The 21,792-nt window shown below is 42.4% G+C and overlaps 1 protein-coding gene across 6 annotated transcripts in view; it reads left to right on the plus strand.

Annotated features, from left to right (window-relative positions):
- Nucleotides 1-21,792, plus strand: part of RUNX1T1 (RUNX1 partner transcriptional co-repressor 1) — a 138,804-nt gene that overhangs the window by 113,722 nt on the left and 3,290 nt on the right. For all 6 annotated transcript variants that reach the window (XM_031439304.2, XM_031439305.2, XM_064476968.1 and 3 more), the window contains 3 exons: nucleotides 3,865-3,933; nucleotides 9,127-9,317; nucleotides 21,057-21,792. The exon at nucleotides 21,057-21,792 is cut by the window's right edge and continues 3,290 nt beyond it. In XM_031439304.2, coding sequence (XP_031295164.1) covers nucleotides 3,865-3,933; nucleotides 9,127-9,317; nucleotides 21,057-21,332 — 536 coding nt within the window. In that variant the 3' untranslated portion in view covers nucleotides 21,333-21,792. The remainder of the gene's footprint in view (nucleotides 1-3,864; nucleotides 3,934-9,126; nucleotides 9,318-21,056) is intronic.

Raw genomic sequence — 21,792 nt, forward strand, 5'->3', positions numbered from 1 at the left:
AGTGTATACGTTTCACATTTGAAATCATCTCGTACGGACTCTTCTGTCTTTGCTTTTAGCACTGCATTTGAGAACAACCATCCACTTGATAGCAGTTTGCATTTTATAGGTGGTCAAGGTTTAACGGTTAAAAATTTGTTTCTTTAGAACCTGAGACTTAGGAACAGGGTCTTGCGTAAGTTTGTCTAGGTTTCTTATTTTATCCTAAAATAAGAAAGTCTTTGGAGAAAAGTTGTCTCTGTTTGTAATATTGATCAACTTCAGGATTGTTTTGTTTTGTTTTGTTTGTTCAGCTCAGTTTTGCCTGTGTACACTCCATCATCGCTGCTATTAATCAGAAGAGGAAAACTTAAATGTATGAGTCATTCAGATTCTGTGGCTATTAAAGTAGTGTTTGTCAGTGTTTCAAAATAGATTCTGGGGAGCACTTCTGCTGCCGTCACTCTGCTCTTCCTGTTGGCACACTTGACGCTCATCCAGGACACAGCAACGTAGAGCTGGAGAGGACATAAAATATGTGTATATGCATAAGTAGATGTATATTAAACAATTATTTGCCTTTACATTCTGCAGCTATTTTGAAAACAAACAAAAACAAAAAACCTTCCCTTCAAAAAGCAGGGTAGGGTTAAGAAAACTTTTGCTTGATTGGCTTTGGTATTTCTGTCAGGTGTCTAAGTCAGGTGGAGTTTGACTCTGGGAGGCTATGGGGAAGTGTCACTGAGAATTCTGTGGTGATGTAGCCGGGAGGGTGAAACACTGCACAGCTTTGCCATGTGGTAGATGGAGCCTCACGACCTGTCCCCTATAGCACATGGGAAGGTGGGCGCACGACTGACCCCTATATGTTATCTGTCTTTGAGTAAATTTGGGGGCTATTAATGAGGTCTGAATAAAATTTATAAAAGTATCATCTAAGAGGTTTGAGGACTTCCTGTCCAAGGACTCAGACAGTGAACTGCTAACAATAGAAATAACTTCTGTCCTCAAATGACGTGTACTGAGGGGGTAAAAACTTATTGGCGTGTATCTCTCAATCCAGACCTCTTCAGTGGTTTTGCTTTGTCTAAAGTTTTGTGCCATTTGGATTTAAGTGCTAGGAGAAAAAAGAAACTTTAAGGTGCTATTTTGACCTTAGTCAGTTATAAGGAAATAAGCGTACAGTTGGTCCTCCATATCCACGGGTTCCACATCCATGGATTCAACCAACCACAGATCAAAAATATTCAGGGAGCAAAAAATTTCAGAAAGTTCCAAAACGCAAAGTGTGAATTTGCCACTTGCTGGCAACTATTTACATAGCATTTGCATTGCACTGTGTCTTGTAAGTAACCTGGAGATGATTTAAAGTGTATGGAAAGATGTATGTAGGTTATTTTGCAAATACCATCCCATTTTTTTACATGGGACTTGATCATCCTCGGATTTGCGGGATGATCCTGAGGGGTCCGGGAACCAGACTGCTTCAGATACCAAAGGATGACTGTACATCTGTTCCTACTGGGCAGCCAACTGAATACAGTCACAATGACAGTAGCAACTAACATCTAACGGGAGTTTAGGTTGTGCCGTGCTAAGCACGTGGTAGGAAGTACCTCATTTGGTCCTCACGTCAGCAATCTCAGATGTTGTAGTATCGCCCCCACTTACAGGTGTGGAGACTGAGACACTGAGAAACTAACTTGCCCGACGTCACAGGGCTAGAAGGTGGCAAAGCCAAGACCCACCTTCACGGGCTTTGGAACTAACTCGTGCGGCCTGTGCTGCCCAAACTGGTAATTAGTATCTTCCACGCATGAAATTTGGATAACTTAACATCACCTTTCCTGTTCCCCATGATAACTATTGCCCATTTATTTAAAATAATAATAATAATAATAATAATAATAATAATAATAATAATAATAATACTCTTTCCTTAACCCAATAAGTGAAAAACCTTTTTTTTTTTTTTTGCTACTTTGGAGAAGGCATTTTTTTCCCTGTCTTTAGACTTTCCAAATCTATTCTTACCCGATAAATTATTCTTTTTTACAGGGGGAAGGTAATTAGGTTTGTTTGTTTGTTTGTTTATTTATTTATTTATTTATTTATTTATAGAGGAGGTGCTGGGGATTGAACCCAGGACCTTGTGCATGCTAAGCATGTGCTCTACCACTTGAGCTGTACCCTCCCCCCCAATAGATTATTCTTAGGCCAAAGTTTTTTCTCCTGAAAAAAACTGTCTTTAAGAACTGCCTTAAGTAAATCTCTGTTTCACTGTGATGTGGTTAAGTGTGAACTTGACTGTACTTTTATTTCTTCTGTAAATAGTTACAATGTGAAGGGTAACTTGATGACTCTAATTAGCCAGATCATATTTCTCTGAAGTCAGTTTTATATGTGCCAGTTTTATCAAGCTGTTTAACAAATGAAAAACTACTTACATATTTTGGTTTCCATCATGTATTGTGTGGAAACGAATGAGCATTTGATGCACAGTGAGGTCATGACACGATGGTAGTTCCAGTCCATCTGATTGTCAAGTAGTCGTGAAATTATAATGTGAACTTTTTTTATATTTGAAATAATATTGGATTTAAGGAAACATTGCAGGATCGTACAGAGAGTTTCCATGTGCCCTTCACCAAGCTATAATAAGCTTTTGCTAATTCAGAATAGTTGTGGGAATTTTATATTCTGGCCAAGTGATAATCTACATACTCTAGAAGGATTCAGAACATTCAAAATGTGTCTGAGGCATTCAGGTATAAAACAGCACATACCTAGCTAAATGGATTGTGCTTTTCTCTATTTTGATATTCTTTAGCTTCTTAAAATACAGAAAACTGGGCTGAGTTTCTTTTAACCTTCAGTATACATTAGATAAAGTATTGTTTTGAAAAGAAACCAGTCTGCTACTTAATAATATTTCTTATACATATAGAGAAGACTTCAGTTATTCAATATTTATCATGAGTTAAATGATTGTTATAGTTACAAAAGTTAACGTGATTTTTTTCTCTTCCCCCAAACTTCTAAATACACAGGCTATTCATTTTGTAATCCCGTGTGGAAGACGTGTAGTGTCTGTTTTAGCTGTGAAGGACTGCATGCGCTTTACTATTAAGCACATATAGAAGGTTTCATGTCATTTTCATGAACATGTTTTCTCAAACTTTTAAAATTGACCAGAATAATAAGCAGAGCATTTCATTTAAAGTAGAACTTCATTTTCTCTTTTGAAAAGCATGTACTGGTTACATTTGGTCAACAGGGTATCTGTGAAACCATTCTAATGATTCTTGCTTCCATCCATGTCAAATCCATATGATCCAATTTTTTGAGACTTCAGTGCTCAGCAGATTTTTTTTTAAGTAATTAAGTGTGAGAACTGGTTAGCCATGGCTCACTGCTTATTGGAAGGTAGTGGAATCAGAGCTGTGTAAAAATTAAATAACCCTTGCACTTGATTTGTTAACTATCAATTTGCCTCTCAAAAGAAAATTACCATATATATATATATATATTTTTTTTTTTTTATAAAATATGCTCATAAAAATTCCCATAGTTAGGGAGTGCTGGGAACAGTGTTCCCAAACATCAGCTTGTATAGTGAAATAATTAGAGTGGTTTCAGCTTGGAGCATACAAGGCATTTAGACCTGAGATTTGTTTTCCTTGAACTCTGATGACCGGTCTTGCTATTTTTGTTAATTTCATTTTTTTTAATTATTTTTTAGAAGTGAGGTGCTCAGCATTTTCAAATGACGTTTTTTGTAGAGGAGCCAGGAGAGTGGGTGTTGCTTGCTTCTAACCGTGTGTCATGACCTCACAGTGCTCATGGTGCTCTCCTCTCTCCGCCCGATTTTCATCTTCTCCACAGACGCGCATCGGGAGTTCCTGCACAGGCCTGCTTCTGGATACGTGCCAGAGGAGATCTGGAAGAAAGCTGGTAAGAATTGTTTAAAAACACGAGTTTCGTGTTCTGGCAGCTGTGTGCAGTTGTTAACGCAGTGATGTGAAGAAAGACGATAAAGGACTTTCCTGCTAACAACAACAACAAAACAAACCCCCACTCGCAAAATTTTAAAATCCTGATAAATATTCTTAAACCCAGCCTGATTAGAAGATGAAATAATTTTTTATTTCGGTAGCATCTGCTCCCACCACTGTAATGAATCTGGTGACACTTTTGTTGTCAGCCCCCGGTTTTGGGGGTTGTGATGGTTTTGGGCTGAAAGCCTGAGGTCAGCTTGCATGCAATTTTCCCTTCTTGAAAACAAAGTCTGATGTTTTACTTCGGCCTTTTCTCCAAATTTTTTATTTTTTAATTGAGGTACAATTGACATATTTAAAAAAAAATAAAATAAAATAACATATCAAATCTAGTTGACTTGTTGAGGCACTCGGAAATTTTATGATTACAATCAGTTTTTTTTTAATTGACCATTTGTGCTAATTAATATTCAGTGACCAGAGCTTAATTAATTTAAATGACAGAGTTGCTAAATTTCTATTTTTCGTTTCCATGTACACTATCTGATTTTCATTAAGAATTTTTTTTTTTTAACATTTTGAAGTAGATTTAAGCTTCTGATGACTCCTTGACTGACTGTGCTTTTAAAGAAGTTCAGATCTGGCAGAATGTTGGTGCATCATCGGGCACTATAAATGTCCAGACAAAATCTTATAAAAACCAGCTCAGGAGATAAAGCATAAACCTGTTTTAAGAGTTAAAAATGACATTGCAGGGGGGGCGGGGTATAGCTCAAGTTGTAGAGAGCATGCTTAGCATGCATGAGGTCCTGGGTTCAATCCCCTGTACCTCCTCTAAAAATAAATAAAAACCCAATTAATTACCTCCCCCACCAAAAAAAAAAATTAATAAAAAGTGACATTGCAAATGCATAATGTGGCTGACCTACTATGACCCTGACTGTTAAAATAGTTTCAGCAGAGAAACTGGAAAATGGATCAGATGGGTGCAAGGCTGGGAACCCCAGCTAAGGAGTGACAGTCAAGGGAAAGGGTTTATTTTTCCTGCAAAAGATTTCTCTTTGGGTTTTGATCTGATCCCATTGTGTCTGTAGTTCTGTGCAGCTTGCTGCCTCTGGTCACTTGGCTCTTCTGCGAGTTTTGTGGTGGGGTTTTGTTTGTTTGTTTTTGTTTAGATTTTCTAACAAACAATCGTTTTTATAAGAGTGATAATGAATCTCAAGATCTGATAGTGTACTAGGCCTAACAACTTAGACCGAGGACCAGAAAGCTCTGTTACATGTCCAGGATACAAACCAGAGAGATCCATTCAGCCTAAAGGGTAAAGTTTTTACTTGTGTATGTTGCTCATCTGCATCGCCTTACCCAGGTTTTCAGCATCACCTCTAAGAAGGTTTTCTACCAGAGTAATAGTCGTGGGGTACTTTCCTAAGCTGTTAAAATGTGCTGGGTGCCCCCTACCTGGAAAAAGAATTGCCACAGCTTCCTTCTGACCACTTTTCATCCCCAGTTTTAAGTTGTCAGTGCAACTTATTCCAATAAGAGGTGCAAAGAATTGCCACATTGGATAGCAGAAGGGTGACTTTTTATGTCGAGGGAGAGGGTCTTCCTCTGCACTTCCCTTATTTATGTATATTTAAATTTAATTCTGATAATTCATAAAGAAAAACTGACGGTGAGGTCTTGTGTAATCCAAATACCTTCTGAGCTATTATCTGCTCAAGTCCTTGTTTGACTGCTATTAAGTGACAGCAGATTTTTCTGAATATACTACCTTTGTTGGAAAGTCAACTTGAAAAGCTCTGCACAAAGGAAATCGTACCATAAGTGGTAAGCAATTGGAAGCAGATTCTAAACTGTACTGTGTATCTTCCACTTAATCAGTTTTTTTTTTTTTAACTTGACATGTTGTAATCTATTGAGTCCACTATTATTTTTGTTTTGTTTTGGGGTTTCTGAAACCAGTTCTGGGTGTACTTTCCATCGTGAGGACTCTGAGAGGAAAGAGAGTAATGCTTGTTTTTGGTGGGGCCATGCATTCTCTAACAGGGGTTAAACCTTATCAAGCAAATGTTTGGGATATTTTTCAGATGTGCCTATCTGTCTATATCAGGTCTTCAGTCTAAAATATGACTTGGAAGTGGTGTCCATTCAATTTGTATTCTTCTCACAGCGATATCTCTAACCTCCTGCCTAGAAACAGTTTGGGAATAGTTTTCTGTGGAGAGATGCTAAGTTTTAAGGGGTGTATTAAATCCCCAAAGTACACATGACAGGTTCACCTGGAAATCCCAAATAACTGCTTGTAATATTTATCTCCATAGGCTTCTTAAAAAGCATTTCTAATGTTCAAAGTGTCAAGGTGTCCAACCTGATGACAACACCAAGGGCAGAACGTGACATCTTCATTCAGCCTGTTACAATTTGAAAGCTTTTTCCTAAGATTCTAAAATTTGCTGTGGACAAAATTTTTATTTTTAGGGGGAAAAAAAAAACCTATAAAGTGTGTCTTTGCAATGAAAGTATTATAAGTTATTTTGTGGCAAAAGATAAGTAAATCACATTTAAAGCATTTGAAAACTCTCCAAAGGGTAGAGCTATAAAATTCAGTGTAATATAACCAGTGCATCTTTTTCAAAAAAAAAAAAAATTACAGTTGCAAGAAGTATATCCTGTGCTTGAAAGCACAACATATAATATTTTGCACCATTTTATTTTGAAATGATTTCAAACTTGCAGAAGGTCGCAGAAGAGAGTAAAAAATTTCCTTATAACTTTCTCCCTGTTTTCCCATATTTGCTTTAATGTCTTCTCTCCCTCTCTTTTCCTCTTTCCTTCCCTCTTTTTCTTTCTCTGTTATACAGATTTTCCCAACCATTTGAGAGTAAGTTGTAGACATGCTGTCCCTTTACCCTAAACATTTTCTTGTGTTATTTCCTAAGAACAAGGATGTTCTCTTATATAAGCACAGTGCAGTTACCACAATCAGGAATATTAACCTTCAGACACAATTAATTTAACCTACAGACGCTATTCAAAATTTGCATATTACCCTAATAATATAATATAATAATATACATACTAAATATTTGGATTCTCGACAAATGTCGAAGGCCATATCAGTTTTCCCCTGAAAGGTAGGACTTTTAAAAGCAACAACAAAGGTAACCAAAGACAAAAGGTAAAAAAGGTTTTCATAAAATTGGAAAGTCTACCATAAAGATAGTTTTTAAACTGCAAGTGTTTTCTTCAATATATTTCTTTTTCAAACGATCAGTGAATGTTTGTAGTTGGTAATAAATATTCAAGCACCTTGCAAATGTCCTACCAATTCTCTTTGCTGATCTGTATATGCCTGTGGGATTAGAATAGGAATGCATAATTTAAATATAAATTGCCTGATTTGCATATACAATTAGTCAAGCTACAGCTTTGATCGTAAGCAAAAATTATTGTCCTGTATTACCACTTAGATAGAATTTAATTCACCTTGAATATTCAAACGAAATTAGACCCTGGCTGTATTGTTAGAAGGGCAGCACTTCCCTGGTGCCCCAAGTCGTTTATGACGGAATGATAGAGGCGTCTGTTCACCTCCTGGTGAAGAAGATGCTTTGCAAGCTCAGTGCAGTCCTCTGTTTCCACCCAGATTTTAAATGCATATCTTCAAGCAGCCAACAAAGGCTTAACATATTTTAGTTAATACTTGCAGTCCTGATCTTTTCCTTATAATTCAGTTTATAAAACCTAGCGGACAGTAATTGCTAATGAATGAACTTTAGAAATAATGCTGAGAAAATGGCAGAGGCTACAAACGTCATGACAGTTAATTACTCGTGGAGGGCTTTTTATGACCCTCAAGTTGTGGACTATGGATGTGTGAAATAAACCATAGAAATTTAAGAAACTATAGAAGTATTTTCATCTCTTACATTTTTAATCTACAGTAAAACATTTTTATTAGGAATCTATGTTTTTAATTAAACAACGTTTAATTAAGGTGCTTTTTAAGTGGGTGAAACAATTAAGTGCAAACACTTGAATGAAACATGTCATAATTAGTTTTAATAGAGTGTTAATTGGTACTAGGTTTGCCAAGTTAATAATTACTGCTTATTAAATTTTCAATTAATCATTGTCACTTTGCTTTGAATAAAGATGAAAATTAGATAAACTAATTCGGGGGGAGGATATTTTCCCTTGTTAATTAGAACAGTTAATTTTTTAAAATGGAAATTACTTGTTTTAGTTGTCAATCTTATGTTGTACATTAGTCAAATCTTTGCACCCTTTCCACAGCCAAAAATAAAGAGCTAATTTGACACCTTGCAGGTCCGCAGTCAGGCCCGATCGTTTTGGCCCGCAGTATGATTCAATTGCATTTGTCTAGTGTAACAGTTGGTTATGCGAAACTGTATATATTTGATTCAGTAGATGGACAACAGCTGAATATTTGGAAATGAGAAAATGATTCTTAAAAGTCCCTATCATTTAGCCTATGAAGGCATATGCCCACATTCCTCAGGAAATGATGAGAGAAGCTGGATATTCTGTGTTTCATCCTTGATCTCTTTAAAGGGTCTGCATTAACTTAATTGCTTTATGAGATACCTTTTCATTATTGTGTTGTATCTTTTGCCAGACAAACAACCGTGTGCTCTTATATATGAGTGTGTGTAAAATCTATTCCCCGCCTCTTTTTTCTGGGTACTTTACCCACGTACAGCCTGTGTTCATTTTAACCTATAGCACCTGTGGCAAAACACCTTCTTTATGTGTCTGAATTATCCAGACAGGTTTCTTGAGGTTGTTTTTGTCCTTTTACTATGGATTCTGGTCTCAGAATCTTTTCGGGGGTACGAGTTTGGTAGAAAAGTTGTAGCGATGATGGCAGTAGTTAAAAAAAAAAAAAAAATTCCTTCCCAGCAGTGTAACTTAAGAGGGCTGGGGCGGGGAGGAAGCTTACCCTCTGTTTTCCTAAATGAATTTCCAAAATCTGGAGTTTTAAACAGAAGCACTGGCCCGTATTTGGGACGCGAGTGGCGCCCGTGTGTAGAGCGTGCGCCCCAGCCATCAGCGTGCCCCGGGTCCCGCGCTAACCCAGCACTGTTCTCTTGTCCGGTCCGGCCCGCCGCGGGGTGGCGCGCAGAGGAGGCGGTGAACGAGGTGAAGCGCCAGGCGATGACCGAGCTGCAGAAGGCGGTGTCCGAGGCCGAGCGGAAGGCGCACGACATGATCACCTCGGAGCGCGCCAAGATGGAGCGCACGGTGGCCGAGGCCAAGCGGCAGGCGGCCGAGGACGCGCTGGCTGTCATCAACCAGCAGGAAGACTCGAGCGAGGTGAGGCTGGCGGGCGCCCCCGCGCCCGGAGGAGGTCGCTGCCGCCAAGTAGGGCGCTGGCTTTTGATTTCAGGAGGTCACCAGTAAACAGCGGATGTTGGACTTCAGACAGATAAATCTTGGAGGTGGGGCCAGGGAGGAGACTTGGAATAATTGAAGGGGGGGGGGGGGTTGGCACTTGGGAAATTGACCAAAAGCTGATCAAGTTTTGTCTTTATTAAAGACATAAAAGAACATCTCTGACAAAAAAAGGTTTTTTAATATATTTGGTGAGTATCAGAGGACCGGAAATTCTTATAGCTTACTAGCATACTGCTAGCGTCTCTTACAGAGATCCAGAACGCCAGTGTGTGTCTGTGTTAAATCATCTGTGTGTGGTTTCCTCCTAATAGCTGGGATTTAATAGAGATACCGCGGATAAGCTGTGCGCTCTAAAGACGCGCATGCCTGGATCAAAGTCACTTCCTTAACCGCTGGTTCCAAAGTACAGCACTAAACCAGTGGGCGCATCAATTAAACGTTTCTAAGAGATCTTCTGCAGGGTCTGTTTTTGCACATTACTCCTAATGGTTACGATGGTCATTTTGTAGCATAAGATCACTGCCAGAGGTAATATTTAGTATTATTGCAGGATATTAAAGTACACACACATGTGGCCTGAATGTCTTCAGGGTATGGGAAGTAACTCAAACAAAGGGTCTAACAGACTGCTTTTTAAGTGGAGACTGAAGCCAGAGAGCAACATGGTAATGCTCTGCATTAATTAGCACAGCACCACAATCCTCCACCCCTAAAGTCACTAAAGCCTAAAGTAAGGAGGGCAGTTAGCTCATGCTGCCACGCTGGACCAGCAGGAGCATGAACTGATAAATCAATGGTCCACTCCGACGCGTATCTATAATTTGTGAGGGAGAATAAGAATTTAATTTGTACCAGACTTCCCTGTAGATGAAAGGCCCCTGTGGGAATTACTCGATACTCAGAGTTTCTGTTTAATGTGTAGCAGATGAATAACAAGGGGACAAAAGGAATTGATTTGCAACATTTGAAAGTTTCTCAGGAAAAGAGGGACAAAGGGAAGTTTATCTGCTGTTTAATGGCTGACTTTTCCATCATTGAATTAAACCACACATAAATTCAATTTTATTGGCATCTCATGGCTAAGATATTTAAGGGCCTTGCTTTGCGTCTTTTGAGGGAAAAAATGTATCAGCATCTTTTGGAGAGAATATGTCCTGCTCTGTTCAAGTTAGTAATACCTTGAGGCACAGTTGTTGGCTGTCATTAAAACATTATCTTTCTTAGGAACACTTTAGGGCTGTTACATCTGTTAAGAGTATTTCATAGGTCACAAAAATCTAAAGATAAGTATCTAGAAGAAATTGAGAATTAAGTCCTTATATAATCATGCTGTAGGCCTTTAGTGTCAATAATCTCTGTACCTTTACTTCTGATACCTGTCCAGAAAAATATATGGGCTCGACACCAGTATTTAGCAATTATAAAATATGCTGTATCAGACAGCAGCTCCAAACAGGAGGTGTGATGAACTAACCTGGGTGTGTACGTGGGATCCTCTAAAGTGACTGCTTCACTTCTCTGTCTTTCTTTTTGGATCTCTTGGGAAACCGATCTTTAACACAGCACCACCCTTGTCTTCAAGGGCACTTCTCTGGATCTTACAGCAGGCTATGCCAGGAGAAAAGGTTTGGGAGTCAGAGGGCTAAATTTAATCCCTGACTCCACCTCTCATCATTCTGTGAGTTTTGAGAAAACCACCAAAGCTCCAAAAGCTTTGGTCTTCTCATCTGGTACAGTGGCTAGAACCTTGAGACTTAATAGTTTTGTTACGTCTCAGGTGAAGCAGCTCCCCTGGCTAGGGTTACGCAGCCCGGCAGTGGCAGACTCCAAGCCGGGACTCCCAGCGTTCTGCCAGTCCGTGCATCATTCCAGAACAAATGGCATATAAGGCTCATTAGGATGAGTTTGGGTTGCAGATAAAGACAGGCAACTTAGGTCTGGATTCCCACTTCTTTTTTTAAAACCACAAACAGGACCATTTGTTAGACTTGTGGGGCATTTATCTCTCGAAAAATAAACCTCATTTCACCAAAAGTAATGGAGACATCTTTCCTGAAATGGAAGAGAGATTTTGTCTGAATGAAGCTGAGACTCCTCCAGACTTGCACACGAGTCTATACACACACATGCACGCACACAATAAAAGTGGTTTAACCAAGGACCCGAGGGATGACAATGTCTGAGAATAACCTAAGTGGTAGGTGTAGTTCACTGTACCTTTTGCTCAATCATTAGCCTGAAATTATATGTAAATACTTTCCCCTCCTCAGAAATTCTTTACTTTTCATTTAACACTGAGTACACAACCTGGAATCCAATGTGCTGTTTTTCTGCACCCTGTTCTTGCCACTCACTCAGGAAGGTACACCCTTTATTTTTTAATTTTTAAAATTTTAAAATTTTTATTTCTAGTGGAGGCACTGGGGATTGAACCCAGGACCACGTGCATGCTAAGCACGAGCTCTACCACTGAGCTGTACCCCACCCCACCAGGAATGCGCATCTTTTAGTAGAAACGACCTGATAAAAAGCCACCCCAGCAGTGATGCTTAGAAGTCTCCTCAAGCCTAGAAATCTCCCTGAGCCCCTCCGGGACAGCGCGAGCAGCTGTGACGTCCCTGGGCCGAGCTGGAGATGGCTGCTCCCGCCCTCACGTGGCCCCGGGGCGGGGAATCTGTTAGGCCAGGACTGCGTGGCCCAGCTGAGCTGCAGAGAAGGCAGCACACGTACACCTCGGAATTCTCTCCTGTGTTTTTATACTCAGAGGGTTTTCTTGAGTTTTAACCATTTGGCCTTAAATAAGACCCACATGCTTCAGAAACGGTCTTTGTTTTCTTAGAATAAAAGGTCTGGATGTTATAGTAATTGGTTGAAAAAAATAGATAACATCCCAATTAAATGTAGGTGCCATCGATATTAGAACTGTCCCCAGAAGTTAATGGACATTCTTTTAAAAATCATGTTTGTGACCTGCCCAGGGCAGTTTATCTGATACATGTTACTCTAAATTATATCCATTTATTCATTTTTTCTGTCAATAACAAACAACGGAGCTTTTATTCTATGCTGGCGACAGTACTGGGTGCTGAAGGTGCAGCGGTCCCTGCCTTCCTGTTCACTGTAATTCATTAGAAGACTCAAACTCTAAAATTATGAGTCTTTATAGATTTAATGCAAAGGCTTCTGGGAAAAAGTTTTGTTTCATCTGACACTGAAGGTAATGAGGAAATCATTCGCAGCCCCCCACCCCCACCCCCACTGCCTCATCACAGCTTTCTCGGGCCATGGGCAAGTCAGTGCTTTCACTCAGGGAAGGTGGGAAGGGAAGCTTTGCCAGGCTTTGAAACCAGGCTGTGTGGCTGATGAGTTTTGAAAGGATCATTCAGGCTGCAGTAGATTAGAGGAAACAAAAAGGGGGAACCAGTCTGTTTCAAGAGACAGAGGAGGAGGAGGAAGAGGGTTGGATGAAGGTGGGTTGGCAGTGGTGCTGGGAGTAGAGAAAACTGAATCAGCTGTGCCCAGGAGATCGAATGGGCAGGGTCGGATGACTGGTCAGCTTACAAGGAAGAAGAGGGGGTCCTGGGTTTTTGGTGGACATGCAGGGTTTGGGGTATCCATATCAGGTGATCTTAACTTGAGCGCCCTTTAAAAATGACTGGCTTTGATCTGCCCAGGGGTTTTGTGTGGGTCACGAAAAAGGTAACTTTTCTTCATTTTTTTGTGTATAAAAAAAAATGCAAGTTAAAACTTTTTTTAAAAGAACCTCAATTATTTAATTCAACTAGGCAGACAGATTTTCCTATGTGGATTGAAAGGGACAAATAGACATAAAGGCTGAAATAGTTTACACTGTAGTGTGAAAACCAGGATAGTGCATGGTAATGCATAGCAACTGGGTGCAGGGTGACCGTACGTCCCAGTTTGAGACAGTCCCAGGTTAACCCCCGTTGTCCCATGTAATTATTAAGCGTGCCCCTCTTCCCTCTTAAGTGTCCTGGCTTGGATGATAAATTAAACTTTCAGGCCATGTAAAGGCCATGTTCAGGTGATTAGATGATTATCTTTTGCTAGCAAAGCCTGGAGACCTATGGGTGGGGCAGAAAAAATCCCAGAGAATGACCTAGAAGACCTGATTTCTGGTTACTGCTCAGCTATCATATCAAGAGTCCTTGGACAATTATTTGCTTACCTCACAGGGTTGTTTAGGGAAAAATAAATTATATTAATGTTTTAAAGTGTTTTGACGGGAGAGGGTAATAACTCAGTGGTGGAGGGTCTGCTTACCAGGCACCAGGCCCTGGGTTCAATCCCCATTAAAAAAGAGAAAAAGCTTTTTGAGAATTCTAGTGCAAGGCAAAATGATCTCATCCGTCCCACAGTGCTTCCTCACAAGAGACTCTAAACTTTCCTGACCAAAATCCATAATTTTTCCCTTTCCTCTCCCTTTATTTCAGCTGCCTTCTGTCGTAGACATGTACCCATCTCTCCCTTTACCTGGGTCATATGTGATCTTTATAATCTGAATTAGTAAAAATACATCTGTACATATATAAGTGCACACATTATTACTCTCTCCCCGACATGGAGACGTCAACCTGAGTTTCAGAGTCAGAAGACTGGAGTTCCCGGCCAAGCCTGGCCCTTCGCGCGTTCCTCCGGCGTGGTTGTGTTGAGGACAGGTGCCCGGAAATTCTCTCCTTTCTGAAGCTGGTCGCCTTCTTTCTGCTTTCACACATGTGAAGTGGACCTCATAATGCCATTCTGCTTAGGAAAACCAGTGGCCCTGAAAGGGAGGCAGTAAAGAGGGTAGACGTTTCAGAAGGAGGAGAGGAGAGTTTAAAGTATTATTGAATTGGGGAAACAGCAGGAAGAAAGCGTGGAGTCAGGAATGAATGTCATGTGGGTGTTATTCGGAGGGAGGTGCAAATAATTCCTTAGCCAGCCTTGGACGCCTCACCAAGTCAAAGTGGGGTGCTCGCACCGGGCAGGCCAGTCCCGCACGCCAGGACCCCATGATCGGCAGAGTAACGGCGGGTGACACGCGGTCTGCTCCCCGAGATGGAGTAAAACCTGTGATGGACGTCTGAGACTGTACCAGGCGTGGGAGAAGGTGCCTTTTCTACGTTCCGTACTTCAGTGCGGTGTACCTGAGTTCAGGCAGGGCAGACAGGGCTGTTGGCTTCGTTTTCAGCTGCGAAAAGCTTGGGTCCTGGGAAGCCAAGCCATTGCTTAGGGTCTCACGGCAGCAAGTGCAGGCGGGCCCTCAGCCTGGGTGCCGGCCTCTCGGGCCACTTTCTCAACAGCCACGTGGTGGCAGATACGTGACTCCGTCAGGTTATTCCCACTCAGGTCTCTAGTTTCACTTTGGTGGGTAAACCACCAGTTATTGTCATTCTAACTGTTAGAGTGACACTGGACTGCTCAGGCAAGCCACCCGAGCAGGTAATATTTTCTGTGCTTTCTCTTTTACGGTGTGTTTATTATCTATTTCACCAAGAATGTAATGCCGGTGCTTAGCATAAATCAGAAGGAAGGAAAGTCACTGAGTCTGGCCATCTTCATTTCTGGCTGTACTCATTTCCTGTTCCTGTCTGTAAACACAGACAGTCTTTCTTCCACCCCCAGTGAACAGAAGAATGTACCACAGCTCTTTCTCTGAGATCCACAACTTGTCTTAGCTTAGAGGATCAAAGCAAGGACTGGAACTGAGCCCAGAACAGAGTAAATAGCTGTCCTGTTCACAGCTTACTTTGGGCATTTGGGTGGCACTTGAGCAGAAACACTGAATCTTTAAACTCTGCTTTCTGGTATCTGCTAAGCCCTGGTCATGTGAACATATCTCTCTGAGAAGCTCCTCTTCATTGCTCCTGGAATCAGTGGACCCCTCCCCAGTGCGTCCTGCGCAGCACGGCCCCAGCTGTGGGGGTGGCCGAGTGGGGTCTGCAGGATGTACTTTGCACACGGTCTCCCAGCACGGCTTCTGTTAAAGCCTCACAATCTGATCAGAGCCGTCAGTCCCCAGAAGGATTTGGAGTTCTATGAGCATGGGCTGTGATTCTGTGTTACCTAAGATTTCTGTTTCTTTGTTTCACTTATTAAAAAGCCAGCTGTCTGTATCCATGGATGTTCATGGTGTAGTGGCTGGTGCACTGAGCCTGGAACCATCTGGGGTGGTTCACCTCGTGGAGTTTGGTTTTCTCATCTACAAAACTGTGATAATGTTTATGTGACTCACTTTGCAAGGTAGTTGAGAGGTATAAATAAGATGAGTAGGAGTATTTTATAAACAAGTCACCTTACACGTGAGCAGAGTGTCTGTAAGAGAGAGAGAGATGGAAAGCCAACTAAGAAGCTAGTCCCACAGGAAAGGCAGGGAAGGAATTTGGATAGCAGTCGTGAGATTGGAGAGGAAGGGAGACCATGGAAGCAAGGTCTGTGGGGTTTGGCACTGCAGGGGCTACAGAAAGGGGAGATTCCCAGAGAGATGACAGAGCCTTGGGGCTGAGTGTCGCCATGGCTGAAATACACCACACCAGAGAGTCAGGTGTGGGGTGACTGACTTGGGGCAGAGGAGCATCCTGGTGGAGCTACCAAACAGGCGGGTTGAAAGTAAGAGACTGCAGCTCCGGAAGGAAATGAGGGCTGGAGAAGCATTTCAGGGTCGTCTTCTTACAGCTGATGGTTGAAACCACGACTGACAAGGCGGAGGGTAGGAAGGAAAGGATATTTCTTGATGCCAGCTTCCCTCCTTGCCAAATGCTTAGAAGGAAATGAAAAACAGAAGAGGGAAAGGTTATAGTTCAAGAAACAGAAAGTTAGTATCTGGAGACCAAAGTTCGAGGGGATTTCAACAAAGGGATTTTTTTTTTTAAAGGAGGAATGAAGAAATGGTCAGTAGTGGTGAATCTTCAAAAGGCGTGAGGACAGTGAGGAAAGAGAAAAAGTAATCAGCCGCTAGGGCAGTGTGAGAGGAAGTAAGCTGATGTTCTCTGTCTCCGTACCTGGGGGCTGTAGAGCGCAGGGCCGTGAGCTTCCTCACTGTGCAGACTGCCCCGTGCACAGCTTGGATAGAGTCTCATTTCCATTCAGCCAGTGCCAAAAGGAGGAGGTGGTGCTGGATCCTGCCGTTTATTCCGGGCCCACTGAACGTCAGGGCACTGGCATTGGCACTGGTGCTCTGACCAACCCTAGAGTTACGACTCCCGCTGTGTAGGTCCTAAGAGGACCTAACTCTAAGAGGTTAACTTGCCTGTGGTTCTAAAGCCACAAAGTGATGTGGTTAGAAGTAAAACCCAAGGAAGAGCAGCTCTGGAGCCACCCGTGGCTGGAAGCCGTTCCTGTTGCTCGCCGCAGCGCCTTGTCTTTGGCGTTCCCACCTCCCGGGTCAGCCTGTTTGCTCTCAGGACTGAAGTGCCCTGCTCACCGTATTCCTGCCACAGCGGCCTGTGAAAAGAGATCTGGCCAAAGTGTGGCATTTTGGAAAGAGTACTGGGTTTGTAGCTCAAAGGCCTGGGTGAATCAAACCTTGCCTGTGTCGTTTCATATTTTGTGTGATTTTAGGCAAGTCATTTACTATAAAGGTAATTTACCTTTTGGGAATTTTAATTATAATCATTCTGCTTTATTCACTGAGTATCGTTTGTGTGCAGGGTTTTGTCCCCCCCTCCCCCCCCAGAGAAGTATAGGTGGGTAAGACCTGGAGAAACTTTTTAGGAGAAAATGTTTTGTTTTCTTGTAAAAGGAATCTCCAACAGTAAGAACCAGAAAGAGTATTATTTTGCTGGTTAGACAGAAAGACCATCTTCTCTGTACTTTAAATCACAAGATGAAGGAATTAATTTTGTTATTAGGGACAAAAAGAATTGCTGATATGAAACAAAGCATTGGTGGTCTCTAACATGAGCTTTGGTCCCAAAAGCTTCACTTCATCATGTCCTTTTCCACAGGTCGTGTTAGTACATTAGCAAAAGGGAGGGTTCGGGTTCTGCCTCATATTCCTCATCTGACTCACAGCCTAACCTCGGTCAATGGCTGAGTCCGATTTTTCAGATAGGGAGGAAAGTATTCCTTATGCCGAAAAGGGAAAAATATCACAAATAAGGGAAGACTAGAAAGCGCTGTGAGCTTTGGGAGTGAAATTTGCTATGAAATACGGGATTCTTGGGGCGTTGACACTGTTGAGGTAATTCAGTCCCCAGCGTCATTCCTTAGAGGACTGAAACGGAAGCTCAGTTAGATGCAAAATGAATGAATGAATGAATGAAATACACAACTGTTAAGAAATGCTAGCCTGAATATAAAAAGCACCCGTTGGAAAATGTAAGATTAGACTTCAACCACTGACCCACCAGTATTCCTGCCTTTATGGAGATCCTCCTGGGCGTTACCACACAATTTGCAGTTTTCACCTTTGTGAATGGCAGAAAGCTTAGGAACTTAAAAGGATTCACATTCGAGTATTCATAAGATTCTGCACATTCCCTGGTCCCCAGCAATGTGCCGGTTGAGGGGCTGAATGCCGCTGCTCCAGCGTTTATCTTGCAGGTGTGGGTTCGTTAGCAGGATGTCCGGTAGAGCCACTCAAGAGAAATGGACCAAAGTTGCTTCGTCTGTTTTCTAATGAGCTTTTAAAAAGGAATATGCACTTGGAGTTTTTTTGTTGGTTGAGCCCTTGTGCTTAAGTTCCCTACACATTCATTGTGATGCAGCGTCCATCCGGAGCAACAGAACCACGGAGGGCTTCCCCCGCCAGCTCATTTGAAATTGCTCTTGGTTGCACCTTCCCAAAATCAGAGGTTGTTTTTGTCTCAGTCGTGGGTGGTAAATGAATGGGGTTGAACAACTTTGGAATGGGGCTGGAGGCAAAACTAGCCAGAGCCCTTGAATCCTGGGTCAGGACTCAGAGAGGCGAGGCAAGAAGGCTCAATTCCCAGCAGCTTCGTGATCCAAAACATCTGTTTCTATATTTGGCATAATTCCACTTTTTTTTTGTTTGTAAAATTGTTCCCATCTTTGAAAACACTTTAGCAAATAAAGAAGTCCCCATTCTGTCTCCTCTTTCCACTCCCCGACACATGCATTTGTAATTACCTGGTTTAGTCTGTGTGTTTAATCAGCTTAAATTGAGACGGTTTGCCTACATCTGATTTCAATCTGAAGGAGCCATTGAGTGCTGGGCAGTTCCCGCCTCGCGTCTGCCAAGACGTGCTTCTGCCAGAAAACAGATCGGACTCACACCAGGGTATTTCCTAAAGAAGCCACTTGACTCAGATTAGATGTTTAATTTCCTTAAAATATTATTTTGGATCTGGGTTTCTGTTCTCTAATTGGGCTTTTCTGATGTAATTTAGGAAATTTCACTTATTTCTGAGTTTCTTCCAGGAACCAGCTGGCATTATTCTAAATGCCTGAAAGCTCAAGGAAGCGAGCTTCCCTGAGTGCCCAGGGTGGGACCTCGCTGCTCCACACGGCGGGCCAGGCCTGTGTGTGTTTCGGTCTTCGTGGAACCAGCGTCCACGCAGTAAGATTGAATCTGCTTTGAAAAAGAGGGGCTTTCTATTTATGGTAATGAGGCCTCTGATGAGAAGCGCACATTTTGGGAGATATTTCCTGATTAAATCAAATTGAGTACAAAAAATTGCTTTGTTCTGGTACTATAAATTTTAGTTTCATGTTTATTTATGACGTTAATATATAAATCCAGCTTCTCGATTAACTTAGCAATGTTCACTTAAAACACCTCGCACTGACCAAAGTTTGAAATCTTAAGTTTTTTGGGTTTTCTCCCGTTCATTGGGCAGTAATTTCTGAATGATACTGAAATATGAACGTACCGCTGAGCTCTTCTGAAAAATTTTAAACTGTGGTTCTTGAGTTCATCGGCCTCCAACACCTGAAAGACTCCAGGAGCCCCTTTACTCGTTAGCAAAATTAGGATGACTGCTAAGAATTCCTTTGTATGTTTTGCACAGTGACAAGACAACGCAGACCAGGGTGCCAGGCTGACATCCCACTGGGGTATTTTCAGCAAGCTTATGAGCCCACCTTAAGGCACACAACCAGCGTGCTGAAAGGCAGTAACTGCAGGGAGGACAGTGGGGGGATCTTTTAATATCCACATACATCAGGGCTTTAAAAAACGTACTTGAATTGTGACACGGCCACATACTGTCAGCTGGTTGGGGTTACCAGCTTACAGTCAGAAGTTTGTTTTGCAAGAAAATAATCAAAACCAAGGAGGATCAAGAATAAAAAGGTTAATGGTGCAAGGCTACGATCACTCGATACAGCGTTCCACAATGGGGATGGTCTCGCCGGAGGAGCCACACACGCTCCATACTGGCTTCCGGAGGTCCCCCCCTCCTCCTGGAAGGGCCCTGAAGGCACTGACATCCCTGAGCTCCTCCCCGCCCCCTCTCCTTCCCCAGGATCTGCCCCCTCCCTGTGCTGGTCCCTGGTGTGTCTGTGCCGGATTCATGATGTGTTTGTCTCAAAGTCCCGATCGCGGAGACAGCCTCGTTTCTGCTTTTCTCACTTCTTGGAAAGCAGCCAGTGGAGACTGGTAGCAGGCTTACCACAGTCCTAAAAATCGCTAGAATTTTTAATGTCTTTCTACTTGTCTTGAGTTGCTACGTGCAAATGAGCTTCAGAGGTCCTCCATCAGCTGGAAAGCACTGTCTGTGAATAGAATTATTATGCACCCAGTTTTAGTATGTCTGGTTTTTCAAAGCCATGTCGGGTGATCAGATTCATTCCTTTCACAAATATTTATTGAGCACCTGCTGTATATCGGGCACTGTGTGGGCCCTTCGTATACATCAGAGAGGAAAAACAAACCGAAGGTCCAGTCTCCAGGGGGCTGAAGGGGGTTGTTTGGAGACTGCCCTCCCATCCGGTTGTCAGGCGCACCGGAGAGCTGAGTGCAGTGGGAGGGACTAAGCCGAGGCTCGCTCTCTCCGGTTTGTGGTGGCGCGGGGACTGGAGTCTGCCGTCTGTTCCGTGAGAGTTGCCTTCAGTCTCCTACAGCGTTCTGCTAGTTCCTTTGTGATTCCTGGTAACATCTAGAAGGGAGAAGTTTCTGCCAGGAGTGATGCCTTTGTGTCTTCCTGTGGTGGTACTGGTATCAGAAAGGGAAAAGGTTAGATGGAGCAGTTGTAAGTATGGGTGAGCAGAGAATTTGGATATGCAGATAGCCAAACCTAAAGGGAAGAGAATTCATAGAAAAAACAAGTGATTTTCAACCATTTGTCATAACAGTTGTTGGTGGAAGAGTCTGGGCAGTCATCACGCCAAAACCTGCATCTTCAGTGTGTTTAGTGTGTACACACACACACACACACACACACACACACACACACTTGGGTTTGTCATTCTTAGAGTTCTTAAAAATAAGGGGGTCAGTGCTTCCTACCATACAACTTATAGTAAAAACAGAAACGAGTTTCAACCGTTTGTCATAATAGTTGTTGGCAGAAAGTTCTGGGCAGTCATCACACCAAAAGCTGCGTCTTCAGTGTTTAGTGCACACACACACCTGGGGTTTTCACTCTTAGAATGAAAAATAAGGGGGCAGTTCTGCTAGTGTATCTCCCTAGACTTGACTTTAGCCTGCACCGTGTAATAATCCGAGATTTCACTGTCTTCTGCCTTCTCCTGTAGAGTTGCTGGAATTGTGGCCGCAAAGCGAGCGAGACGTGCAGCGGCTGTAACACAGCCCGCTACTGTGGCTCGTTCTGCCAGCACAAAGACTGGGAGAAGCACCACCACATCTGTGGACAGACCCTGCAAGCCCAGCAGCAGGGGGACACGCCCGCTGTCAGCTCCTCCGTCACACCCAACAGTGGGGCCGGGAGCCCCATGGACACGCCACCAGCAGCCACCCCGAGGTCCACCACCCCGGGGACCCCGTCCACCATAGAGACAACCCCTCGCTAGACGTGCACTCAGAACAGAACTGTCGGAGGAAAGACAACACAACCAACACGAAGCCAGTTCCTCATCCTCAGATGCTCAAAGTTGTTTTTTGTTTGTTTGTTTGTTTGTAGATGAACTATCGTATTTCAGTACTTCGGCAAGAGAGAACCTAACTGTATCTTGAGGCGGTGGTAAAACAGAGGGCCAGTAACGGGTCGTAATGACTTATTGTGGATAATAACAAAGATATCTTTTCCTTAGAGAACTGAAAAGAGAGCAGAGAATATAACATGAAATGATAGATTTGACCTCCTCCCTGTTATTTTCCAGTAGCTGGGATTTTAAACTAGATGACCTCATTAACCGATGCTTTACCAAACAGCAAACCAAGAGATTGCTCATTGCTGTTGAAAGCAAAAATGCTAATATTAAAAGTCACAATGTTCTTTATAAACAATAATGGAGAAAAAAAAAAAGAGAG

The sequence above is a fragment of the Camelus dromedarius genome, chromosome 20 (genome assembly GCF_036321535.1).
Source record: "Camelus dromedarius isolate mCamDro1 chromosome 20, mCamDro1.pat, whole genome shotgun sequence".
Taxonomy (NCBI): domain Eukaryota; kingdom Metazoa; phylum Chordata; class Mammalia; order Artiodactyla; family Camelidae; genus Camelus; species Camelus dromedarius.